This window comes from Nesoenas mayeri, assembly GCF_963082525.1.
Source record: "Nesoenas mayeri genome assembly, chromosome: 1".
NCBI classification, from domain to species: Eukaryota; Metazoa; Chordata; class Aves; order Columbiformes; family Columbidae; genus Nesoenas; species Nesoenas mayeri.
This window is the reverse complement of record NC_137541.1, coordinates 206,377,177-206,403,074: the sequence shown is the minus strand read 5'-3', so window position 1 is coordinate 206,403,074 and position 25,898 is coordinate 206,377,177. Positions and strand designations below refer to the sequence as shown.

The following is a 25,898-nucleotide window of genomic DNA, read 5'->3' as shown; positions in this document are numbered from 1 at the left end:
ACAGGTAATATATTTGTTACCCTGGATAATATTGCCATCTTAATTAAAACATCTGATAATGTAGAGGCTTGGGTGTTAGCTATTGATGAGTGCATTGTAACTAAGAATCCCTCATAAATATGTAAAGCAAGTTAGGTTACTCCAAGTGTGTCTAGCACTATAATAAAATCATATTTTCTTAATGGCAGTACTAAAATGTAACGTGTTCATAAATCTGTTTATATGAAAAATATGCAGAAACTCATAAACCATCAAGAGCACTATGATTTGTGGAATTTAGGCCTGTCATTTACTAAGGCCCTGATTCTATGAAACTGTAATACAATGTCTATATTTTCGCAAACTATAGGTCTGTCACTGATTCTAATAAAAATATTGAAAGTGTATTAAAATAAATAATAAATGATTCTGAAAAATATGCCAGAGCATGTCATTCACTTTCATTGGACTTTCATATTTCAGTGCTGAAGGTATATCTCAGCATAGCCATAAATAGGTCACACAATTGTTTTGCAGAATTCATAGAATCTGTGTCTCAGGTAATGTCAATAAGATAATCATTCCTACTTGGAGGTTGTTATCAAGAGAAATCATTCCCAAGGGTATAAAAACATTTGAGATTTGGTAGTCATTAGACTGATGCATCTTAGTTTCTCTAGTTTTGATTAACAACTTTACACAAGGATGGAACATGTGAATTTTAGAGGTATTTTTAGTGAATATAATGATCTTTGAGAAAAACTGTCCAACAGTGTCATTATTTTTTTTATATAATTCAGCTGAAAATTCTTCATCTGGCAGTGAGAAAAGATCCTTTAAGAGGCTGAATAACAATTTAAACAAATTTCTAGCCTAAATATACACAAAACTACTTGATTATATAAAGTATTTAACTAATATAGGAATTATAAGATCTTTTCTCAAGACTGGGAAAAACATGTTTTTAGCTGATAGATGCTGTATCCCCTCTGGGATTCATGCACTTTGTTTACAGGAATTTCCTATTAGACACATAAGAGTTGCATTGCAAAGTTAGGCTCTACATATGAGAAAAAGAGACGAGTGATTGAACATTGAGTTAGAATGGTGTCCCTCAGGAGTCCGTACAGGGAGAAGTACTGTTTAACATCTTCATCAATGACATAGACAGTGAAATAAAATGGACTGTCAGCAAGTTTGTGGATGACACCAAGCTGAGCAGTGCAGTTGACACATCTGAGGGACAGGATGCCATCCAGAGGGACCTGGACAAGCTTGAGAAATGGGCCCATATGAACCTCATGAGGTTCAACAAGGCCAAGTACAATGTCTGACACCTGGGTTGGGGCAGCCCCTGGAATCGATGCAGGATGGAGGATGGAGGGATTGAAAGCAGCCCTGCTGAAAAGGGCTTAGGGGTTCTGGTGGATAAAAATTGGACATGAGCCTTCAATGTGCACTTGCAGCCCAGAAGGCCAATTGTATCTTTGTCTGCCTCCAAAGTAGCACAACCAGCAGGTGGAGGGGGGTGATTCTGCCCCTCTGCTCTGCTCTGGTGAGACCTCACTTTGAGTCTTGCATCCAGCTCTGGAGCCCTCAGGGCAGGAAAGACATGGACCTGTTGGAGAGGGGCCAGAGGAGCCACAGAAATGATCAGAGGCTGGAAAAGCTCTGCTGGGAGGACAGGCTGAGAGAGCTGGGGTTGCTCAGCCTGGAGAACAGAAGGCTCTGGGGAGACCTATTGTGGCCTTTCAGTACTTAAAAGGGGCCTCTAAGAAAGATGGGGACAGAATTTTTAGCAGGGCCCGTTATGACAGCACAAGGGGTGATGGCTTTGAACAAAAGGAGGGGAGATTCAGGTGAGACACTGAGGAAGTACTATTTTACACTGAGGGTGGTGAAACCCTGTCCCAGGTTGGCCAGAGAGGTGGTGGATGCCCCATTCCTGGAGACGTCCCAGGCCAGGCTGGACGGGACTCTGAGCAACCTGATCTGGGTGAAGATGTCCCTGCTCGTGGCAGGGGTGGCACTGGATGAGATTTGAAGGGCGCTTCCAACCCAAACTGTTCTATGATTCTATGAAAATACTTGGTGTGGGCCACTAGAAAAGGGAGATTATTTTAGGGAGCTACATCCCTACAAGATATTTGTCTAGCTGCTAAGCTGTCTCAGATGAATGAGGAGATATTCCTCATTAAACAAACAAACAAACCAACCCAATAATAACAACCCAGAGAGGTCACAGGACAAGGAAGATTGCTGTTTCTTAAATGGCACAAAAATAGTTACAGTAGGTTAATTTTGGTCTTATGAACTGGAACAACTGTGAAAAGATTTTAATGTAATTGTAATGGGAATGTCCTATGTTGGTCATCTGACCTGGGTGTGAGCTTCTCTGAAGAAGAAAAACATTCATGAGGAAGAAGAAGCAGCTTGTGCATAAATTAAAACCAGTTTTTTGATGCTGTCTTTGTGGTACTGAAGTGTCTAGGTATCTAATGGCCTTTTTCTCCCTGGCCCCTGTTCTCATATATATATATATATATACATACACAATTACAATGAAAAAGATCAGGCAATTTAATTAGTTAATGTTTATAAAGCCCTTTCAAGATGAAAAGAGCTCTGTAAGTGGCCTACATTATTAATTGATATTAATATTTGTTCAGAAATTGAAAGTTGAAATTGGTGACATCATTAGTGTGCATAAATTATGGTGGTTTTTTTCTTGTTTAATAATTTGTTAATTGGCTTTGTAAAATATTTTACTGTTTTGATTTAATAATTTGTTTAATAATTTGTTAATTGGCTTTGCAAAATATTTTACTGTTTTGATTTACAAGTTCTTTAAAATTTCAGCTTTGTTAGCCAACAGTCAGTGAATGACTATGTCATTATTAATGTAACACAGGCAGTGAGAAGATACTAGGTATGAGTATCATCGCAGTATCTAGTTTAACTTAGACTGAGCTCAGTATTGTTTCCAATAGTGCAATATGGAAAGAGAGTGATAGAAATTCAGGTGAAACAGCAGCATGCCTCTAGCTATACCCAATTTGGGAACTTGGAGGTGGGGGTTGTGAATAGAAAGTCTGCTCCTCAGAGTGGTTAAAACCAGTTATTTCCATTGTTTCCAGAGCTAAATTAAGAAACTTGAATGAAGTTTATGGGAACCTTTATGAAAGAGTTAAAAATCAGGAATGGTTCCCAAGAACGACTTATATCTGTCATAAACGCATGTTACCTTTTAAAATGAGCTTTGTGATTGCACCTTCCTTTCTCATTCATCATGCCATTGCCTTTATGCATTGTAGTTTCTCCTGTGTATTGTACTAAGGATTGCAAATGGAAAAACTTCATTTTTGGGAGCTGTCTCAAATTCCCTTGGTGATTTCCATTTCATACCCACCTCATCCACCCCTTTGGCATTGATTTCAAAAATTGCCAGGACTTCACAAATACTCGGTGGTATGTGGCACATTGGTCAGCTCCATCTAAAGGATTTGCTTTTGGGTTTTTTTTGGCTTGTATTTATACATTTAAACTTGATACATATGGATATCTTCCATGGGTTCACTGCCATTTCTGAACTTGCAATCGATGAGTGTTGCACACACTTTACTGCCCTCGGCCATTTGCAGGACATCAAATGTTAATGGGCAACCTGGGGACTTGGCAGCAGCACATTAACACAGGAATTTCTTTAACTATTTAAAAGCACGTGGTCATTGCCAACAGGATACTTAACGATCGCTGATAAGCACTGCTCACTAGTAAACCTAGTTAATAAGGCAAGTACATAGGCTGATTGGGTGAAGTTGGGAGGGCTATTAATTTATTACTCTTGCCTGCCTGTTAACTCTTTTGTCAAACTTTTGAAGACTAAATGACCCATATATAGGTTTACTGCTAGAAAATATCCATTTAACACAGATGTGCAGTGGCAGGACAATTGACTGTATGAATGAGAAGCAAAGAGGTGAGTGTCCACCTCCTTTGAAGAAAGTAGATGCCATTGAGCAGTATCTACTATAGAACTGTAAGTATATGACATGCAACAGCTAAGTGAGCCTCAATGCAGCCTGAGATACAGAGGTGCAAGGATTTTAGCATTCTGCCAGCAAACAGTGAGACATCATGTCCCAACTGATAGTCGTGAGGGACATGATCAAAGAAGCCTTGTAATCCCTCTTGGAGGACTCAGGGCTCCTTTTTATTATTTTTTGCCCCTAAAATATATATATAACTCAAATGCCAATGGACATGCTTTTTCTCCTAGGTATATTGGTGTAGATTGATTTATGAATATTTTAGGCGGGAGAATTGTGCTTCCACCCATGGGTATCTTTTACTTATGTTTTGAATAACTTGATGATTCATTTTAAAGACAAAGATTTTTCTTTTGCTATATGACATTTGATTATGCTCTTGCTACTCTTTTGTTTCATGATTTAAACATAGATGATGAAGAGGACTTCATTGTTGGATTTGGGACTAAGCTTAAGCTCAAGCTATAAGCTTAGTGGAGTTACTTGCTATGAATTTTGTTTAAAAAAATCCTTACAGTTGAAGAAAGATACTTTAAAAGTGAAGATGGAAATGCAAATGTCTGGTCTAGAAAGTTGAAAAATATGATACAAACATTGTAAGTAATAAGGAGTGGAATGTACAGAACAGTGAACATCAGGACAGCAGGACTAAAAGAGGCATCCAAGGAAGCACGCTGGTCAACTTTGACAGGATATAATGCAGAGAGAACAGCCAAGCCAGTGCTCTTTGGGGATGCACAAACTTTATCCAAAATTCATGCATACTGCTCTCTCCAGCTGCAATTCCTACCACACGAGTAAAAACTGAAGATTGCATCATCCAGGCACTGCAAAATAGCATGAATTATTTTGAAAAGCCCTTCAATTTCACGTGGAGGTTTCAATGGAAGCTGTGAGCTGTGGAGTCTCTATGGCTATGTGGTAAATCTTAAGAATCCAGAACAGTTCTTTGCTTGGGGATTTGTGTGGAGTTTCTTGGATTCTCTGCGTTCCCCTGGGAGCAGCATGCGGAGGGCAAGCAGAATATTTCAGCTGGGTTGTGCTGTGCCAATTGAAAGGGATGAGTAATAAAGAATGGCATTCTGCTCTCCCACACAAATATCAGTTCCTGAAGGGCTGGATACAGAAAAACCTCCTCATACAGGGATCTACATTCAGGATGAGAGCAAGAGGCACCACTGCCATTCCCACCCTCCCATTTTGCCCTCTACTAATGCAAAGTCTAATTGACATGTTGTTCATTACCACAAATAGTTTTATCTGCTTTTAATTGCCTCACATCCCATCTTCTCTGCTCTTATTCTCAGTGATTAGAGTTTGGTATTTTTCCTCTTTACAGACTTACTCCCACCTTCTCTCCTGTGGCGTCTCACCCACCTTTCTTTAGGGAGATAAAAGGTTTTTTGAATTAATATAGTTTAACAAGCAGGGAAAGAAATTCAGATGTGTAGATTATAAAGCTAGATTTCTATTCAGTATTTTATTCAGTATTTTATTATACATTTGTGAGAGCTAGAGTATTGTGAGCCCTTTGCATTGTCTATGAATATCCACTGGCCAAATAACCACATGGACTCTGGCTGTTTACTGTTCACTTCCATGTTTGTTTTCCAGTTATTCTAGCAAACATGTTTACTAGCAGTAATCCCTAAGAAATCCAGTAGTTTTTTGAAGATTATTAGGTTCCACATTAGGGAGCTGATCATAGGAGTTAAGCTTACCCTGCCTCTAAGCAGAAATGGATATTCCATCAGAATTAACCACTATAACTGACATTTGGAACATAGAAGATTCAAAATAAACTGCTGATAACTCTCTGCAGGGTAAACAAATACTAGCACAAAATATTTGTTGTGTAATTGATGTAGAACAAATAATATGGATAAGTATGCAAGTAACGTATGGGCAGTTTCAATAAAGAGACTATTTAATCAGATAGCTTATTTACTGTCAAATTGGTGCCTATCCATAACAGATTCAAATTCACTGCCAGTCTTCTCCTAAGAAACTCTCATCAACATGTGCCACTGCTTGGAGAAGGTTGTATGCAATTTTGGTAAAGTTTTAATAAGACTTTTATTAGGTCAGAGTTTCAAATGTAGCGTTCTTATCATTGATCTCTAATTCCATCTGCTTTGTAATACCGAGGAGATGAGACTGATAAACAAGTTATTTAAATGAAGTTACATCATCTGTCATATCTGGCCTATACTCTGGTTCACTTCTTTCTGGTGAAGAAAACCTAGTTCCTAGAATGGTATTATTTTTATGACTAAGCTTTGTCTAATCATTTTTTAGGCATATTAATAATTGTAGGATTGTGCACATGTGCACTGTAGCCTATTTACAATGTCTATTTAAACACTAGATTACACGGCGGAATGGTTTCTTCAGTCTAACGCCTTTCTGTGCTGCAAGTTACCCTGGCTGCTTGGAGACCCCCAGGGAGAACGTCAGTGCAGGATATGTGAAAACTCAACCAATACTGAATTTTCTTACTGCCACCTTCTGCCTTTAGGATGGGACATGTTAGGGCTAAAACGGGCTGCAGAGATCAGAATTATTCCATTTCAGCTTCTAAGTGGATATTTTCTGACAGCGTGCTGGACAGCAGGGAGGCACAGTCCTGCATGTAGATTGCAGTCAAGGATATGTTTGATCTAGGTTAATTTATCCACCTGGGGTGGGGAGGAAGAAGTTAACCTATGGAAAACACCATGCTGTTCTAACTAATTCCAGTGTCTCAGTTGGCTTATTTAGAGCTAGAAGAAATACCAGTGCACTGCTCTGCAGGCTTCAATTTCGATATATGCTGGAGTGTGAAGCCTGAGGATCATTTTGGCTGAAGAGTGCTTCACTCCTTAATATTTCTGTGAAATCATGCTGGAGAATGTGAGACTGGGAGTGAGATGGGCTCCTCCACAGGAGAGAGTAGGATTCCCCTTGCCCATCTACACTTGGTCCTGCATGGGACTGGGGGGCAATGGGGTGAGTGGGAAGCTGCTCCCCAGCCCTGTGAGCCCCTGTGACATGAAGGAGCAGGAAACAGGGCAGCTGGGTCCCATGGAGCGAGGTGGGTGCAGAAATGTTTGCTTTCCTGGGGTCTGGTTGCTGTGGATCACATCCCCTCATCTCTCAATGGCAAGGGGGGCACAAGGTGATGTGCTATAAGGTAGGTGTCTCACGATGTCCTTTCTGGGAATGTGGGAAAGAAAGTCAGTCCTATCAGACTGAGCTGTGAGCAAGCCATTAGTCTCCCTTGCCTCAGGGAACATGTAGCCGAAGAAAGAGGGAAGGATAAACAGACAAAGTTATGTTAAGGGTCGGAGAAAAACAAAACTACTGTGATATTTTTATCTCTCTGCAGTGATTTGATGTTGAACCACAGAAACATCATTATTTCATCCCTGTCCAAGGCAAGAGTTGCCTCATACTTTCATTATGGATATATTAACCGTGTGGATTTCCATTTCCAGGTAGTTTAAGAACCACCACCGTTATCTTACAGCACACTAGTAGTAATTGCTTCCAAAAAGTGTGTTATATCAGCCACCTGGGTCAAACCTGTTCTTTTTATTGCTCATGACACCAAAAATACATTACATTAGTACATATCTAGCTTAACGATTGAGAGAGGTCAGTAATTCTGTAAGCTGACCTGGTACTTTTGTGTGTGCTTAAATCAAAGCCATAATCACAGGAATTACCGTTATATTAGCTTTTGAAATTGAAGTAATCTATTTATAGTCTTCACATTACCATTTGATGTCTCTTTCTAATTTGACAATTTGATTGTTATATTTAATTTATTTTTATTATTGTATATTTTTTATTTATCCCTTATTTTATGCAACACCTACTACAACTATAGCTGGGAGCTATTGTTCAGTATGTGGCTTTTTTTTTCTGGGAATAATCAAGCCTGGACTCTTGAACCTTTTCTTAATGCATCCACAGAGGACAGTTTATGATAAGAGCAGTCCAGGATGAAGTTTCTCTTGCATTACGAGGTGGTAGATGTATCAGCTACATGTTTCTTTGCCTTGCAGAGAACCGGCAGAGTAGTTACCTCAAATGGCATCCCAAGGCTGCTTGGCACAGGGGTTACAGTGTCTGGAGTGAGACTGTACCCTGGCTTGGTTGCATCATTCTTTGTTGAGCCCAGCCTCATAAATCTCAACCTATCGAGACCGCTGTCTACCATATTGCAGTAGCTAATATGAGTTTGTAATGCCCAGACCAATTCTACCTAGAGACATGGATAAATTCAGCAAATCACAAAGATGGTGTGAAGGCACCTTTTCACTTTTCTTCCCTGTTATACTGGGTATTTCAGTAAACCTGAGAAACAAGGTGTGCAAAAGCAGTGAGACTATCTGAAGAGTGCACAGAAACAATGCATTTACAATTGCTGCTCTCAGCTTCCGCCATTGTATATGATTTCACTAGTAACTAGCTAGATAATACCTACAGGCAATACTTTGAAGTCATAACCAAAAATTTAGGGCTTAGGGCTAGTAGTGTGACCCAGGAAAATTATTTGATGCCTTACATTTATTCTTGTCATGTTGTTTAAGCATTGGAAGACACTGTGCCATCATATTACATATCTACTGATGTTTCCATATACTTGCCATGGGCAATACTAAGTAGATTACATTGTCAAAATCTGGTCTGAAATCTACTGAAACACACTTCAGCTGGCATGAGCCAGAGTAATACTGTTAAATGGCACTGAAAAATTGTTGTGCATACATTATTTTCAGACAATATGCACATTATCTTAAAAAACTCCCAGTTCCAGAAAAGAAGATTACATTAAAGATTATTCAGCTCTAAAATGAAAGATGCTGCTTTTTCAGCTTTTGAAATGCAATAAGAAGTAGATGGGACAAAGCACAAAGTCAGCTGGCATTGGAAAGATACGTACATATCCTAAATTAGTGTAGGTCCCAGGTGGGTAGGATGTATATAATGACCAGTTCCAAGGCAGTCAGTCATATCCTTGGGATGTCATTTTACTAAAGGGAACTGAACATTTCTGGCTTCCAGGAGAGGAGATGCCTGCAGCTGTTGGAGAGGTCAAGTCTGACTTTCCTTTTTGAAAATTACTTTTTTCACCTAGAAGGCATTGGGTTCCTGAATTGCCATGGTGACTATTTCAGCCTTTTCTGATTCGTGGAGAGTCTTTTTTGTCTTGGCTTTTGAAGAGAGAACGATAGGCTGAAAAAGCTCCCAAATGACTATCCTTGCATATGGTCTCCTGTCAATGCCTAGGTTTTAATTTAGTGTTTAACATCCCCACAGTCAAGCTTGATGCAGGACTGCACTCTTTGTTAGCCAGCTGCTGAGTTCTGCTGTGGCTATTCATCACATGGTTGATTATCAGGTTTCAGACATTCCCATAAACAGATTTTGATTTTGATTTTATTTTATTTTATTTTATTTTATTTTATTTTATTTTATTTTATTTTATTTTATTTTTCTCATTTTTTCACCTTCTTTATCTATAAATCTTGACTGTTTCTTCTCAAGGTTAGGCTACTTCAGGCTATGGACTGAATATCAAGAGGTGAGTCAGCTTTTGTATTATGAGTGGAAAGGAGTTCTTTAAATCCTCCATCCATTTTTGTAGCTCTCTGGGAGCATAGCAAGGGGATGAATCACATTTCCAGGAAGTATGTGTAGAAATGGGATGCAGTTTTGATTAACTTTCCCTGTACACTTAAGAAACCTTTTTACTTTAGAATCATACATGAAAATGGTGGTTATATATGTGAAGTAGATTGGTCTAGTTTCTGTGTAGAGTGATTCAGTTTATCGAACTTTCATTTTATTAACTGAAAACATTATTTGGATTGCTGTCTGTAGACTTAATAATAACAGACTTAGTTGTGTGTGACTTGTGCCATATCAATAAATGCAACAGTTCTTCCTAGCGTGGTTCTATCAGTCATATTCAGTTTAATCCCAGTGGTTACCTTGGGCACACTCTCAGTAATTTAGGCACCTGCTTGAAAGCAGAGGGGATGATGACTCTGCCTGCCATAGCTAGATTTCTGACAAGAAGAGGAGTGAGGTAGCCTTCCCAGGACATGCACAGAACAACCTACCTGGCTCAGGCACTTGTCACTCTCCGTTGCAAGAGGGAATTGAGACGACTCCAAAGAACCATACTGTCAGTTTAATTTAGGTCTCTATTTTTTTCCATTGTGGGTAACGAGGAAGCAAGAGGAAAAGTCTATCTTCTCAGCATCTCACCATATAGTCCTCTTCTGAAAGTGATGGTGAGTGACCTAAGTGATCCCAAGTGAGTAATCCAAACACAAGGGTCTCAGGTGAAAAGAGAGCATCATTTTTGCTGCTGCACCACTGCTGTGATGCTAATGGTAGTCTTGACTTCATGTAGATTTTATGCTTCTTAGAGATAATTAGACAGAGGTCGAGGAAAGACTTAGTCAGGGTTTAAGTGTCTATCTCCCCAAAGGTGAGTTGTAACAGGCTGTCAGACTGTGTCCCAGATTATTTGGGATTAGATAGGCTTGAACTAACATTGTTTTTGTTGTTGTTGTTTTGATAGCATCTGCTAATCCTATAAAATCTAAAAGACTTAATGATGCTCATGAACTAATTTTGATATTTAAGAACCTGTGATCTTGTAAGTTAAGCATCTTGCTCTTTATCACACTGATGTATGCTTATGACAAAGCAGGGAGTTAAACTAAGTCTTAAGAATCATGAGCTGTTGCCCAAATCGGTGAACGTTTGATATGCAAAGGGCAATGATCAGCTACTGCTCCACTAAGTTTTTTAATATATCATTTCTCTTTTTCTTGGAATTAAAGACTATTCCTTTACTAATTTCTTTCTGTGTTCTATTTCTGCAGCTGGACCTTGTGACATGTTACCTATATAGCTCTGAATTCTGTTTCAGGCATGAAACTGTCAGAGGCTTCTTCAGAAAATTTGGCTAGAGGGCATAAATTCCCTTCCCCTTTCATGCCCTTCACCTTGAACTTGTTTTGTGTGGAGATTGTAGAGTAGCTGGAAATAATATAGTAAGTTAAGAAGGAGTAGGGCAGTGAAAAATTCTTCTAGGCAAGATGAAGACATTGTAGACTGCTCTGAATACTGCATAGCGACCTTTGGTAACTATGGCTGAGTGTAATGTAAAACCATATACCAGGAAAACATTAACACAACAATTTAGAGGTTATTTGAACAGAGATATGAGTATGTTGATGGTATATTCTAGTGGAGAAATATTAATAGATTTAATTTAATAATTAATAATAATTAATAATAATAATATATTTAATTTAATAAATAATAATATTTAATATTAATATGGTGGTATATTCTAGTACATAGAAATATTAATAAATGATGTCTCATTGATTTTGGTATTTTACTAAGAATGTACCAGTGCTAAATGCTTGACCATTGTTTTTTTCTAGAAATATGGTGTGCCAAGATGGAGATGTCTTCAGTATATGCTGGGAGGGTTGTGAGCAAGATCAAGTTCCATTCTTGAATTCAAGCATGCTACTTGTCATGCAATGTAGGGAAAATACTTTGGGAAATGCTGTAGGTGATAGAGCACAAAACTGAACACTGTAGATGGTAGAGCGCAAAGATTCAATGAGCATGGAGATGTGTTTGCTCAGATTAAGGAAATCAAATATTTCAAAACAGTCTATAAAAATGACTTGAAAACATTAACCAATATTACTTACATTTGTGATCCAAAGCTTTGCAGACTGAAGCATGTCCTTACTGAAAGGAAAGATGTAGTTGCAGTACAGTTGCAGAGCAGCAAGGACTGGGAGCTGTAATAAGAACATTGACATTTTGAGAGTGATTGTTGGGAATGATACCAGAAATAACCAATTGCATGTGAGTAAAGTGAGGGCTAGACATGTTTACCACACCTGGTGAGCTGAAAAGGAGGTCCTGAGAGCCCTGGCTCTTAGTCCAGGCTCCCTCTGCTACCAGTTTGTCTTCTAGTATAGAGAAATAACATTCTATTTTACACTACTTACTATGCAGTAGCAAAATAATATATAAACAGATCTTCCTTGTAGTAGCAGAAACCAGGAAATGAAAAGTAAATTGTGATCTGTTTTGGTCTCAAATGTTTCCCAGTTATATTAATGCAAAAAACATTGTACCTATTCAAGCTGTGTAGAGCAATATGTAGGCAGAAGGTGCTTTATGCATGAACTTCGATTTTCATTCTAACAATTAGCACTGAATTCTGTGTTAATTATCTGAAAAAAAATCAGAAATGATGGCAGATATATGAGATCCATGATAATAGGAACATGTTGCCATAGACACAACTGTTCAATATGACACCAGGACACTGCTGCTTAAAGAAACCCACTGAAGTTTTATTTCACAAAGTACTGAAATTATGCAGTTGTGAAAAATTAATTATAACTCTTCCACTGAAGTGGTGGTACTGTAATGTTGATTCTAAAATATTCAACAAGCTATTTCAGTGCAGAAGTCTGTCAAATGACAGAGAAAACTAATGTATCAGAAGTACTGAGAACGGTTTAAAACTTTTCATTATAGCAGCTGGCTAACATTTCTGAGCATTGAATAGCTTAACTCTGAGTTTGAACAATTTCAGTTATAGTTTTGAAATTCCTGCATCTCTTACAAAAATCCATCTCATAAATTGGCATGAAATTCCACTATTTATAGAAAACATAGGGCAAGAAGCAAAGAACAATGTAAAGCAAAAATATGAAGTGACAGCTTTCTGTTACAGAGAGTAACAACTGGGGAGCTGAAAGCTTTCCCAGATTGTTCCAGTCTTGTGCTTTTTGTGTGTGTGGATTAGCAAGGAGATACATCTGGATTTGAGCCAGAAGGCCTGGGCCATCATCTAGCCTGATGTCCTGGCCAGGACTCCACTGAAATCAGCAGGCAGCAATCATCTGCCCATTTAGTGCATTTTGTGGCTTGGCTTGATTTTCAAGAGTGTTGCATACAGCCGTGGCATCCATTAATAAGCAGGTTTCTGAACCAATATTCAGAGAGATACACTCTTATCATTAAAAAGGACAAACTTATGCATGCACATAAACACACCCTCCGTCAACCACTGAGTTTAATTCTCATTACCTGAGTACATCATGGGTTTTTTGAAGTACCAAGAGTCATTAAAGGTGGGGAGATGACCTACATTCCTGTGTTGGTTTGGTGGAGGATGGAAAAAAGTTGTTACTATGATGTATGTTTAGTTTATTTATTTTTTTAACTTATTTCTCTCTCTCCAGACTCAGTTAAAAAAATTAAAATCAACAACTGTATTGCGTCTCTCCAGCTCACAAAAGCATTCTTCTGTTTTCTAGACATGAGTCACCTCTCACAACAGATCCTCCTATCCTCCTCCCTTGTGATAAGAGAGAAATCTTTTTATAGTCCAGTTTGACTTGTCTTGCTGAGTCACTAACAACTCTTAGTAGCCTTTCCTTGATTCTGATTGATAAACACAGGCTGGAATATCTCCTGCCCACCTGCCCTTCAAATGGAATTCCGCTAGAGTCCCACACAATATTTCTGTCATCTGGATCAGGGCTAAATTCCCTGACTTTCTGAGCAATTACTAATTAGTTTATATACTTTCGATAATTTTTGCAGTGTTTATCAGAGTAAACTCCATGTAGGAACCAAACCAGGAAACTGCACTTGGATTAAAGGTACGCGAGAACTGTGGACTTACACTGAATTGTTCAGATGACAATATTCTTGTGTTCAGAATACTCTCTGATAATTTGTATGATGTCCTTACACTGTATCCAGTGTGCCAGTCATTGTGACTGGACAAATATTCACAAATACCTCTTAAAGCATATATCAATATATGGATTCCTCTTTGAATGTGGTGATGAGCAGGGGATAGGAAAAGATACTTTCAGACTGTATTATTCTGCTTTTGTAGAATAGCTAAAGTAGGGCTGATAATCAGCCAAAAGAATACCAGGGAGCACCAGCTCTTCACAACTGAGGCTTACATACAAACTCACTGTCGTGGTGCATGCATTAACATTTTATACCTTAAAGATCATAAATAAAATTCTTTGAAATGAGTAAGATTTTTTTTTAAGTATTGACTTTCGTAGAGGTGGAGTTTTACTCAGTGTCTATCATATTTTACTCTGATTTTATTTACTCTTTGAGCCAGATTCTCATATTTTATAGGACTGTAGATCTTTATGACCCTGTGGGAATTAAAAGATTACTCGTATTATGATTGACAGTAGATTCAATGTTATTTTTGGTTAATGTGTGAAATGGGGTATGCTATAACTTCTTTGGGTCAAGGGGAGTTCTATTTCTAAAACTATTTAAATAAAGTATTAATGGAACAGAAAATTTTCCTCTCAGATAAATACGGCTCTAGTCAATTGATATTCAGCTGTCAGCATGCGTGTCTCATTCAGTCTTGTCCTCCATGCAAAAGAGATATTGACCCTGTGTTCTACACTGAGAATAATTTTGCATATAGATGTAAGAACAAAATGTTTATAGACAGCCCCATAGCCAGAAAGATTGCCAGAGATTTTTAGCTTTTATAAATGGTTACAGAGAATGTGGCGCTAAAGTCAGTTAGCTTGTGAAATATCAGATTATAACAGTAATTTGCATAAGATATTTCAAGTGAAGACATTCTCTGAATTTATCTGATCTTCAGTGCATGTGACTCAACGGAATGTTGAAGTGAGAAGACGACATCTGTGGAAGAAATTTACCAGGCATGGTACTTTAAAAGGAAACCTCTAACTGCTTGGAAATAATAGAATTGGTTAAATAATATCAGTGCAAAAATGTTCTTTAACTGCTGGAAAATAATAGAATTGCTTAGATACCATCAGTGTAAAAAAAATATATTCAGATGTAACTTGTTGAAAATATTTTGCAGTTTGAGATAAAATTTTCAGTGATAAGAAGTTGAAAGTGAATCATTTTGACTCTCTCGACTAATTTTGATAATATTGAAATCCTCTATTTTGTTGCTGTTATTTACATTTACTTTATGATACTAAACTAGTATTACACGTCAATATTCTATAGTTTATTTTTCACATAGTCAGCATTTTTTCTTTTCAGAAACAAAACATCCCAATGAGTAAAACTGAAAAATCTCTTAAGGACATTTTCAAATTTTGGCTTTCTGTGCCCAGTTCTCCACAGCTTAAGTGACTGAAAAGAGTCTGGTGTCCAGAAGGAAATAATCATGCTTTGTTCACAACATTTGAGGTATTTTCTTGAATCTAGAACAGCAAAATGGTGACAATAGTGGTTCAGTCAGGACATATTGGATGTCACTAGACAGTGGCAAATTTTAAAAATTAACTTTTTTTCATGATCCCGTTGATTGCAGACCCTAAAGAGGTGATGTCTATCTGCTCGGATAGGCTTTCTCAACAGCAGTTTTTAGGAACAGCAGGTGAAATTCTCAAAAGCAACAGTGGAGTCAAAACTGTGTTGTCTGATTAGCTGGACATGATTTAGAGGAATTATGTTTTTCCTCTTGCTGCTAGGGAGTACTTTTGTTTTATGAATCCTGTTTGAAAGAAGACATCATTCACTCTATTTTAGCAGTTTAGAAGTAATATTTCAATTGTTGTGTAGGAGGCATAGGGGGATGTAACAGAAAGTTGGGAGGGGACAAATGCGAGCAGTGCTCTTCTCATTATGGTAATATGTATGTGGAAATTAACCTCTTAATGGTTCCAATAAGTTGATTAATATATGCATATTTATGCATATGTATATATGAATGCATATGTATATGTGTATACATTTCCCTGTTCTTAATGGTGTCAAAGTTTTAAAACTCATTCTGGGTGCCTAGTGGAGACAAGTAAATTTCCATCACACCTGCTGTAAAATACCAGTAACAGCAGAGTGATATCAGTTTGTAAGCGATAGAAGGTCATGAAGGATGAAACCTTTTTCACAAGTCACTTGATTTCCTGGATGCTTCACTTCATCAGGTCAAAGCCATCAATGAGGTTGTAAGGTACCATACAGAAGTGATAAGTGATAAGCATAGGCAATTGTGATGTTTCTGAGAAAGACATATACCCTGAGAATTTTCTGTAATTAATTTATATTTAAAAAAATAGAAAACAGCTCTAGGTGTACTAGTGGAAGGGCAACCATAGAACAACAGAATGTTTTGGGTTGGAAAAGACATTTAAACATAATCTAGTCTACGCCCCCTGCCTTGGACAGGGCCATCTTCCCCTAGATTAGGTTGCTCAAAGACTCATCTAACCTGACCTAAAACACTTCCAGGGATGGGGCATCAACAGTTTCTCTGGGAATCTTGTTCCAGTGTCTCAGCACCCTCATCAGAAAAAACTCCTTCCTTATATCCAATCTAAACCTAATCTCTTTCAATTTAAAACCATGGCCCCTTGTCCTGTCACAACGGGCCCTGCTAAAAAGTCTGCCCCCATCTTTCTTACAGGCCCCTTTTAAGTACTGAAAGGCTGCAATAAGGTCTCCCCGGAGCCTTCTCTTCTCCAGGCTCAACAACCCCAACTCTCTCAGCCTGTCCTCACAGCAGAGCTGTTCTAGCCTCTGAGCATTTTCCTGGCCTTCTCTGGACCCTCTCCAAAGGTCCATGTCTTTCTTGTGCTGGGAATCCCAGAGCTGGATGCAGGACTCCAGGTGGGGTCTCACCAGAGCAGGTTAGAGGAACAGAATCAATCCCTTGACCTAATTGCCACACTTCATTTTTGCAGCCCAGGATATGATTTGCTTTCTGGTCTGCAAGTGCACGTTGCCAGCCCATGTCCAATTTTCATACACCAGTATTCCCAAATCCTTTACCTCAGGACTTTTCTCAATCCCTCAGTCCCCTGGCCTGTATTGATATTGGTGATTGACTTGACCCAGGGTCAGGATCTTGCTCTCAGTGTTGCTGAACACCATAAGATTCATGTTAGCCCACTCCACAAAGCTGTCAAGATCCCTCTGGATGGCATCCCTTCCTTCTAGGATATCAACTGCACCACTCAGTTTAATGCCACCTGCAGACATTCTGAGGGTGCACTCAATCCTACTATGTTGTTAACAAAGACACTGAACAGTACTGGTCCCAGTATGGAACCCCGAGGCACACCACTTGATACTGGTCTTGATTTGGACATTGAGCCATTGATTGCAACTCCCTGTATGCAACCATCCAGCTAATTCTTTACCCATCAAATCCATATCTTTCCACTTTAGAGAAAAAAATGTTATGTGAGACCATGTCAAAGGCCTTGAAGAAGTCAAGGTAGATGACATCAGTTGGTCTTCTGTTATTCAGCAAGGCAGTCACTGCATCACTTTATTGTAGAAGGCCAGAAGATTATCTAGGGATTAATTGCCCTTTGTGAACCCACATTGGTTGTCTCTAATCACCTCCCTGCCATTCAAATGCTTTGGCATAGCTTCTGGGAGGATGTGTTCCATGATCTTTCCAGGCACAGAGGTGAGGCTGACTGGTTAGTAGTTTCCAGTCTCTTCCCTTTTACTCTTTTAAAAAATGAGTGTGATATTTCCTTTTTTTTCAGTCACTGAATACTTTACCTGACTGCCATGTCTTCTCAAATATGATGTAGAATAGCATATCAACTACATCTGCCAGTTCCCTCAGGACTCCTGGTCGCATTTAATCTATTCCCATGGACTTGTGTGTGTACGGCTGACACTAATACAGCTGAAATACACCTGAAAATATTTTGACTTGATGGCTAAAAGAAAAGGTGATGTGATGAAAGAAAGCATTGGTAAAACTCTACAGGAAAAGTCTCAATGAGTCAGGGGAGTGTTTTGCCCATTTTATTGTTCCTACCAGGATAAGTTTTTAAAGTTGCAGTCTGGGGATTATTTTTATAATTTTGATAGTATTAGAGGAAAAAGTACCTAGGTTGCCCAGGTGTCTTCAAATTTTTGGAGTCAAGGGTCCCAGAGGAGATAAAGAAGTAGCAGGTATCACCAACTTTCACAGACATAGATTGCTAACAAGGATTTTTGAAACATTAAGTCTACATTTATACATAAGTAATATGGATGCCTTTGTTAAGCACAATTTTCTTAGATTCTGTAGACCAATTGGCAAACTGTATTTGGAACAGCTCTGATTACAAGGGCGTCATGTGTTCACATCTGTAGAGGTACATTATTTCAGTTTATTTGTCTTTCTTTCAAGGAGAATTCTCTCCACTAAGAGATTTTTATCCTTCTTCATTTTTGTAATACACATATTTTGAATATTCTTTTATTTCTTAAAGAAAGAAATAGATTATTAGAATAATTACATTATTAGCATTAGATTACCTCTTTATTAAGCCAAATAATTTGCTTTTCACTCGTAAGTCTTCTAGAAATATCTTGACTCTTGAATTGAAATTGTTAAAACATAGAGAATGTACTAATACCCTTGTAAATGGTCTCACTTGTTAATTATCCGTTGTTTTCAAATGCTATGCAGATTTGAAATAACTTCAAGAACTGGCTAAATTTAAACATGGTTTCAAAACAAGGTATTTATGTCATTGATCAGATTTCTAGCTGAGGTTTGTTAATATAGTAAGCTAATAATTATTAACAATTGAATGAAGAGGAATAATTACAGCATGGCTAATGAATATCCATCATGGTACTCTCTGTTGCAAAACCTACGACTTTGCTTGTTTGATGAAAATACCGGCTACATCAAAAGAGTGCCTAAACCTATGTTTTCATGAAAGCACAGGTTACTTCCACTGTTACACAATTTTATATTCTGTTTCCCAATCTAACAATAGGTTTTCTCTAAATAGTTTCCTCAACTAAAATTGATGTACAAAAAATAAAATCCTAGGTGTTTTGACATATACACTTTTTTACCAAGTGCAATACAAAATCAAGTTTTTCTTATACACATTTACAATAAGAGCTTCAATTTTATTTTATTTTTCATACAAAAAGACCACTGTAATTTCCTGGTTGAAAATTGCTGGAGTCTTATTTTTAAGTACTGTAATAAATGCAGTTGAACTTTGGAAGTTCATTCCTTCTTCATTCATGCTGTTACCATGGAAATGTGGATTTTATGCTTAAATGAATTAGCTTAGTTCATGAATTATAGTTCATAAATTATAAAAGTAAAATGTTAATTCATAATTGGGGAGTGTTGGGAAATCGTGAAAAGATAGTCATTATTTTCCCCAAGTTTCATTTTCCCCAAGTTTTTCAAACAATCATGGTAAAATATTTTTTTGAGGGACAAGAAGTATAGGCTTCTAATGGTCTAAGTTTTTTACCTTGTCTTGAGCTCTACATCTATCTGGGCTCAATCACAGGCGGTATATATTAGACAGGCCCAACTACCTCGTACATTAGCTTCTATAGGGAACAGCAGTGAAGATATGCGCTTTCCAATTTTACTCTTGGTGTTCTGCATTGCAAATGTGCACTTTGCATACAAGCAAATCCCTGTATACACGTGGAAGTGTGTACATCTAAACAATACAGAATAAATGGGAATCTGCCTGTCCACACACGCTGCTATCAAGGTGATTATCTAACCCTGCAAAGGTGAAAGTGGAAAAAGCGCCATGCACAGATGGCAAGCATCAGCGTACTTTTGCACTTCCAGCACTTCAGTACTATAAAATTTAGGACTTGACATCTTTCCTGCTGATTTGTCCATCATTACGACCTCCCAGGAGTGGAAAGGAGTGGAAAATTAACAAAACAAAACAAAACAAACACTCCAAAGAGCAGTTTTGCTAAATTAATACCTTGTTTGCATAACGGGTTGTACCTTCCTGTTGATCATAATTATCTTGCCAGAAACATTCCCATAAGAAGAATAGATGACCACCTAAAGCAAAGATTGTATTCCCTTCATGAGAGAATTTAAAGGACAGGTTACACAAACGTTTGCCAAGAATTATCTATGTATGGTTAATCTTTCCTCAAGCAAGGAAGACAGACTAGGTAGTCTGCTAGGATTCCAGGGTGCCATGGCCTTTAAATTCACTGTGGGTGGAAATACCTTCTCAAAGGTGTTACAACATCATCTGACTTCAGATCAAGAAGGAAGGCAGCTGTCTTCTCATAGTCACAAAATGGAACACGCATTGTGGAGACATGTTAGTCATCAATCTGAGCGAAATTCAGGAAATTCAACCAGGGGTCTTCAGAACAGAAAATTCTTCATAGTTTAAACTACAAGCCTGGGTTTCTCCATGAAGGCTGTAACAGAGTCATGTCTTCTCAATCAGTTAGATGAGTTGAACTATAAAATAAACTTGTTACACAGGTTATAGGTACAGAAGAATTAAAATGGGGCTTTGAGTAACTGAAGATGTTTTGTGAAGCTTAATCAATACTTTCTTTCTGGGCCTCTGTTCCTTGTTTTGTTTATTCTGTTTTAAGGTCAAAGGGAGCAATGAGGAGGCCATTTCTGTGAAATTCAGTCATGGAGAAGACTCATAGGATCAAGTCATTGTTCAATTATTTTTTGTTTATTATTTGGCCATATAATTTCTTTAATTTTTCTTATCATAAATGGTTTTATGGCTGTTTTAAAATAGTAAAAATGTCTTGCTTCATAAAATATGTATAAATTCAGTATTGAGAAGGAATGATTTCTAATTTCTCATATATCTGATCAAAAGCTTCTTCAATGCAAACACAGAGGACAGAAAGCAGAGAGCTGAGACTTTGGGAAGAAAAGTATTAAATGCTCAAAAATCAGACAATTAGATTTACAAGATTGTGCAGGAAAAATGAAATGAAAAGTTTTGGGGAAAAACTGTGGCTTAAGTTAAATCAGCCTAGGGGAAAGTCTTCGCTGTTTACTGGCCTGGAAGTGAGGAAAAATATTTGACTCAGCAACTTCTGCATCAGAATACCAGGGTGCCAAAGAGATGTTTGCAATACTGGAGATGAAAGTTTGTAAATAATCTATTCAGTCTTTTTCTTTCCTTTTCTGGACATTTTAAGATTTGCTGAGCTCAAGCTGCTGATTTAATTCCCTTGTCTGTTTTATTTTACTAGACTTTGCTATAATGGAAAACCTCAGCAGGCCTTTTTGTCGGTTGTGGCTTTTGTTCCATGTTCTTCTTTCTGCAGTTGTTTGCAGATGCCTCCACTCTTTAGGAGTCAACATTTTCAATCTAGAAATTGTAGACCTCACAGCACCCAAGACCCGCAGCCTGCATCAATGTTTTCTGCAATATCCCACCCCTTGACAGATATTTTCAGTGTAATGGTCTTCCTGCAGCTGTGGAAAATAGCATTTTCATGACAATTTAAGGTCTCAGAAATTTGGAAATGAGTAAAAAATCTCAGTTTAAAGCTCATGTGATGAAATCAGAGACATCTAGGCAACGTAGGACTAGGGTGCTATACAGATTGTGTCACTGTGGTGTGCAGAAACAGGGTGTGATGGAGCATGACTGTAGCCATAGTACCATGACTGCACAAGCCAGTATCTCCAGCATCACTGCAAAAAGAGGGAGAATTATACCCCTGGCTGATGAAAGTGAGTAGCACAGATTATCAGTACTGATATGAATAGGATATTCATGACCAGACCCTATAGATGGGTTAAGTGAAGTGGGGCACATTACACCATTGTAGAGCAAACACTGGAGGATTTTGCTTTCTTCACTGCATTTTCAGTCTATTGCTTTTATTGTCACTTTCCTTTAAAATAACATGCTTTCCATGATGCCTGGAAAAAAAAATCTTGAAAATAGGCTGCTGAGGATGAAAATATTACTCTCTGGTATGGTGTCGCTGTTCCCCTACAAGGTTTTCCTAGTACTGTCAGCTTTATGCTTGTGCCATAACACCATGGGGGTCCTTCGCCACAGCTTTGGGATACAATGGCTATAGGAAATTTCTACTACCGCTACTATTACTATTACTACTATTGCTACTACTAGCTCCTATTGCTCTTCTTCTGTGCAGAAGGGCTGTCCGGCCCTCATCTTTTGAAGCCAGCTGCCCTCGAGGCCTCCTGAGATCAAGGTGTTCCAGGGCAGCACGTTCCCCCGCTCTCTCTGAACCTCTGCAGACAACCAGGGTTTGCTTCCAAGTGCTCCCTTTTCCTCTTCTGAAGGCACAGGAGGATAAAGTAATGAAATTTCACAGCTCAAGATAGCGGCTCCAGTGGTTTCCCTCACCTAAGAATATTCAGGTCACAAGTTGTGTGTCTTTATTTAGAGGGTCTGTAATGCAGCTTTTTTACTGTTTTTATACTTAACCTATTTTTTTTTAAGGGAGTTACTTCTTTTATCTGTGGGGTTCTTCCCTGTCGTCTCCTGTTTAAAGGGGCCCTGAGCACTTGAAATGTTCTGCTGTTTTTGGCATGTCTGGAACATTCGGGCAAGGCTTTTTCCTCGCTCATTGTTATCAACCCTATGTCAAAGACCATAAATATCGCCAATATGTGATGATTTTGAGTAGCTGTTAGTCATAATAAAATATTGTACGTCCTTGATTAGATGGTGCCTTTAAAAATTAAACTGCTGCAATAAGAAATGTTTTGGTGAAGAAGCCCTGCAGGGATCTGCTTGTGTAGGTTACCTGAAGTAGCTCCTGCTAAACGTGTTAAGTTGGTCTGCTATCAAATTCATGCCTTGTTGACTGGTACAGAGGTTTCAATTTTCCAGCAAATTCTCAAATGTCCCACAATTATTATAGGAGTCATCTGCCACATCCACCCTTTTCACTCCTATGGCGTTATGAGGCTCGGGGTCTGTGATTTCCTAGACAGCTCTTCCTCCCAGACACTCAGGAGTCACGGGAGGTTTTTCTGAGTGAAGACTTCGGGTTTGCATCACTTTGTGTTTTCCTAAATGAATTTAAAGTCTTACATACGGGTGATCACTTGGGAATCCTATAGTTGTGCAACCCTGCTTTCTTTTAGTGACATTCCTATTTTCCCCACGTTGGGTTTGTTTGTCTAAACCAGAAAACATTAACTTTTTAGGATTGTGAAGAAGAAAGTTGTTTCAAAGACTTTGCTGACTGAAACCTTGTGTAATTCCTTTGGCAGAAAGGAGACTTGAATTTGATTTTCATATGCAGCTACATGCTTGCCTGAGCCTTGCCTGACTCTTCAGGACTGTGTAACTGTTCATCTTTGTTTTTGAATTGCATTTCTCTGGTGGATCAGAATTCCCCAAGATCTGTGATATTATTTCAATGACTAAGATGCTTAGTTTTAATTGTTAATGTACTATACTGCAAAATAAACCATGATTCCTTTCCCTTTCTATTCACTTGAAGAGTGTCAGAAAAATGCATCAATTAATTCTCCCATCCTTTTGCTGAGCAACATGTTACTATGTTTTAGCTTATCTGATGGGTGTTGCTATAGCCGAAGTCTGAACTATCATAACTTTGGGATATCCTGGCTTTATGAACTATGGCATCTAGACCCCAGTATAAGTACTAATGAAAATTGCAGAATTAGGCTTAAGAACAGGGTTCATCTCTTTTGTTCTGCAAGTCATTGCCTGTGCCAAAAAAGGTTGTGATTACTGATTGCTTAATTTGTATGACAGATGGAGCTGGGGATCAAATTAAGTAGCTGTCTTAGGATACATTGTAGAGCAATATCGAGCTTTAAACACGACTGCCTCTTTCGTTCCTAAAAAAAGGCACAAACAATGACAGGCTAAAAATAGCTGTTCACTTGGAGTTGACGACAGTTTCTGAGAGCTTGTCTTTAGGAAGATGTTGGAAAAAACCCTGCCGTCTTTTCCCCTCCCCCCTTTTTTCCTTCTTTAAATGCACGTCCTTCTGTTTAAGCTTCTTCACCTCATTGCCCACAGAAAGATGCCCACTGACTTTGATAGGAGTTCAGTATCTCTCCAGATTTCCAAGGGGGTTTACGTAAAGCATTATTTAAAGAAATCCTAAAAGTCACTGCAGATATTTCTATTGAGTTGTGCTTATCCTACACAAATTGCTCGGTGCTGATAGAGAAGGAGGTAGTAAAGCCTTTTCCACTCTTTGCCTCCCACAGTATCTGCTGCAGTCAAAAAAAAAAAGAAAGAAAAAAAGAAAGAAAAAAAGAGGTTCTTTTCTGATTTCATTCCTGAAGGTTGCTTCAGTTGCTTCATAATTCAGTATGAATATCGGTGGTTCCCGGTGCCGTAAACAAAGAGTTGAGTCTTTGACTGTGTGTCCCTGCAGTCTAGTAAACAATCAGTTAATTTGTAGCATCCCGGTGGTTGACAGGAGTGAAAGAAGTGGTTTGATCTTATTTTTGTGCTTGTGAATTAAAGCTTTGCCTTCTGGCTAGGTTCTGAGTTCCCTCCTTCTGGAAGATATTTGAGCATTTTAAATATGTAGTTAGAAATGTGAGGGCACAGCCTTCTCCAGGATTTTTCTGCTATTGTTTTAAATTTTCTCTGTGTTTCTAACCCCAGCAAGCAAGAAAACAGTTTAAAAATTATGTCCAGTGTCTGAGCTCGGAGCACAATGCAATTCAGGATCTTTAGAACTAGTCCGCTGCATTTTTATTAAATGAGAGTGAAGGAGTAGGTGGGACTTTTTATTTAAAAATAGATTAGCACAGGGGACTGAACTTGCATTTGAGGAAACGTTAATAAGCCAGCCAGCCATTGTCCTTAATCAGAGACTGTATTTATAAGTAGAACATGTTGAATCTGTCATGATTGATGACGTTGTCTTTGTTAAAAGGGATGCTGCATCTTTAACAAGAGCAGACAGAAACAGTCCAGAATCTACAGTAATTTTAAGAATCAGAAGAGAAACCTTTCTTCATTTTTCCGTGTATAAGATTTGTAAAATATTGAATAGAAAAACATCAAAGCTGGGGGAAATAGAAGTAACTTGCTGCTTACATTTTAATTCCTCACCTTTCCCCTCTGGGTGAGCTCCCCCTCCTTTTTCCCCCCTGAATTTAAAATGCTGGAAGGAAAAGCAACTGAGGTCCAAGTTTCAGATGCTGAATCCTCTGCTAATTGAAATTACTGGGCATATTTCTATATATAGTCGATGAAGAGATATGTAGCTTTCACTCAGTGCCTTCAAGACATGTCTTTTTGTAGTCAGAAAAACAGAGATCAATGCATTTTCAAACTGACAGAGGGAACGGATGCTCCTTAGTAGCACATGCTCGGGATCGTGTGTGTACCGTTTGTGCAGAGCAGAGACGCTGAATACTGGTCCATATGCTCCTTGTTTACTGCAATGTTTTTTGCATGTTACTGTGCACTCCGGACTAATGTGAAGGTAAGAGGAGACGAGACAACAATTTGACAGGAATGTACATGTAAAGCCAGCTGCAGAAAATGTCTACCTTGTGTTGCTGAGTACTTTGGAATTGCTAGCTGAACAGGCATATTATTACAGGTGGTTGTGGAGGCTTTGTTTTATCGTTGTCTGTGTAGCTAAAGCATAGAAGCATGTTTTAATTTTGCAGCTTAGCGACCTTCAGTTTTTAACTGCTTGCAGTTCAGGTTCTGGGCTTGTCTGATCTGATAAACATGTTTTGCTACTGTCCAGGTAGGCCAGAAACAAGATGCCAAAGGCTGTTTGTGCAAGGCTACATAGCTTTATATAGGATAAGAATTCCTATACTCTAGTTCCCGTGCATTCTCCAAGTGATGCTGCCTGCATGCTTTCTGCTTGATTAGTTGTCTGTAAATCGGGGGGTCTTGCTGCAGTTGTCTGTGTTGGTTTTTTTGCATTGATTTGTTTCTAACTTGAAACAAAATGCATAGAAACAAATTGTAATCAATGTCCTAAGAAATAAGCAAGAGATTATTAGTGAAAAAATGCTACAGAAAAATGCCAGCTGGCAGCACTGGTCTCACAGTA

General features: G+C 38.3%; 1 protein-coding gene across 4 annotated transcripts in view; it reads left to right on the top strand.

Annotated features, from left to right (window-relative positions):
* DLG2 (discs large MAGUK scaffold protein 2) overlaps positions 1–25,898 on the top strand; it is a gene marked incomplete at both ends in the record, with an annotated part of 882,996 nt that overhangs the window by 87,205 nt on the left and 769,893 nt on the right. For 3 of the 4 annotated variants that reach the window (XM_080346631.1, XM_080346630.1, XM_080346629.1), the window contains one exon: positions 25,269–25,310. The exons of the other annotated variant lie outside the window; for it this stretch is intronic. In XM_080346631.1, coding sequence (XP_080202757.1) covers positions 25,269–25,310 — 42 coding nt within the window. Of the gene's footprint in view, positions 1–25,268; positions 25,311–25,898 lie in introns of those variants that run through there. 4 annotated transcript variants of the gene reach the window in all.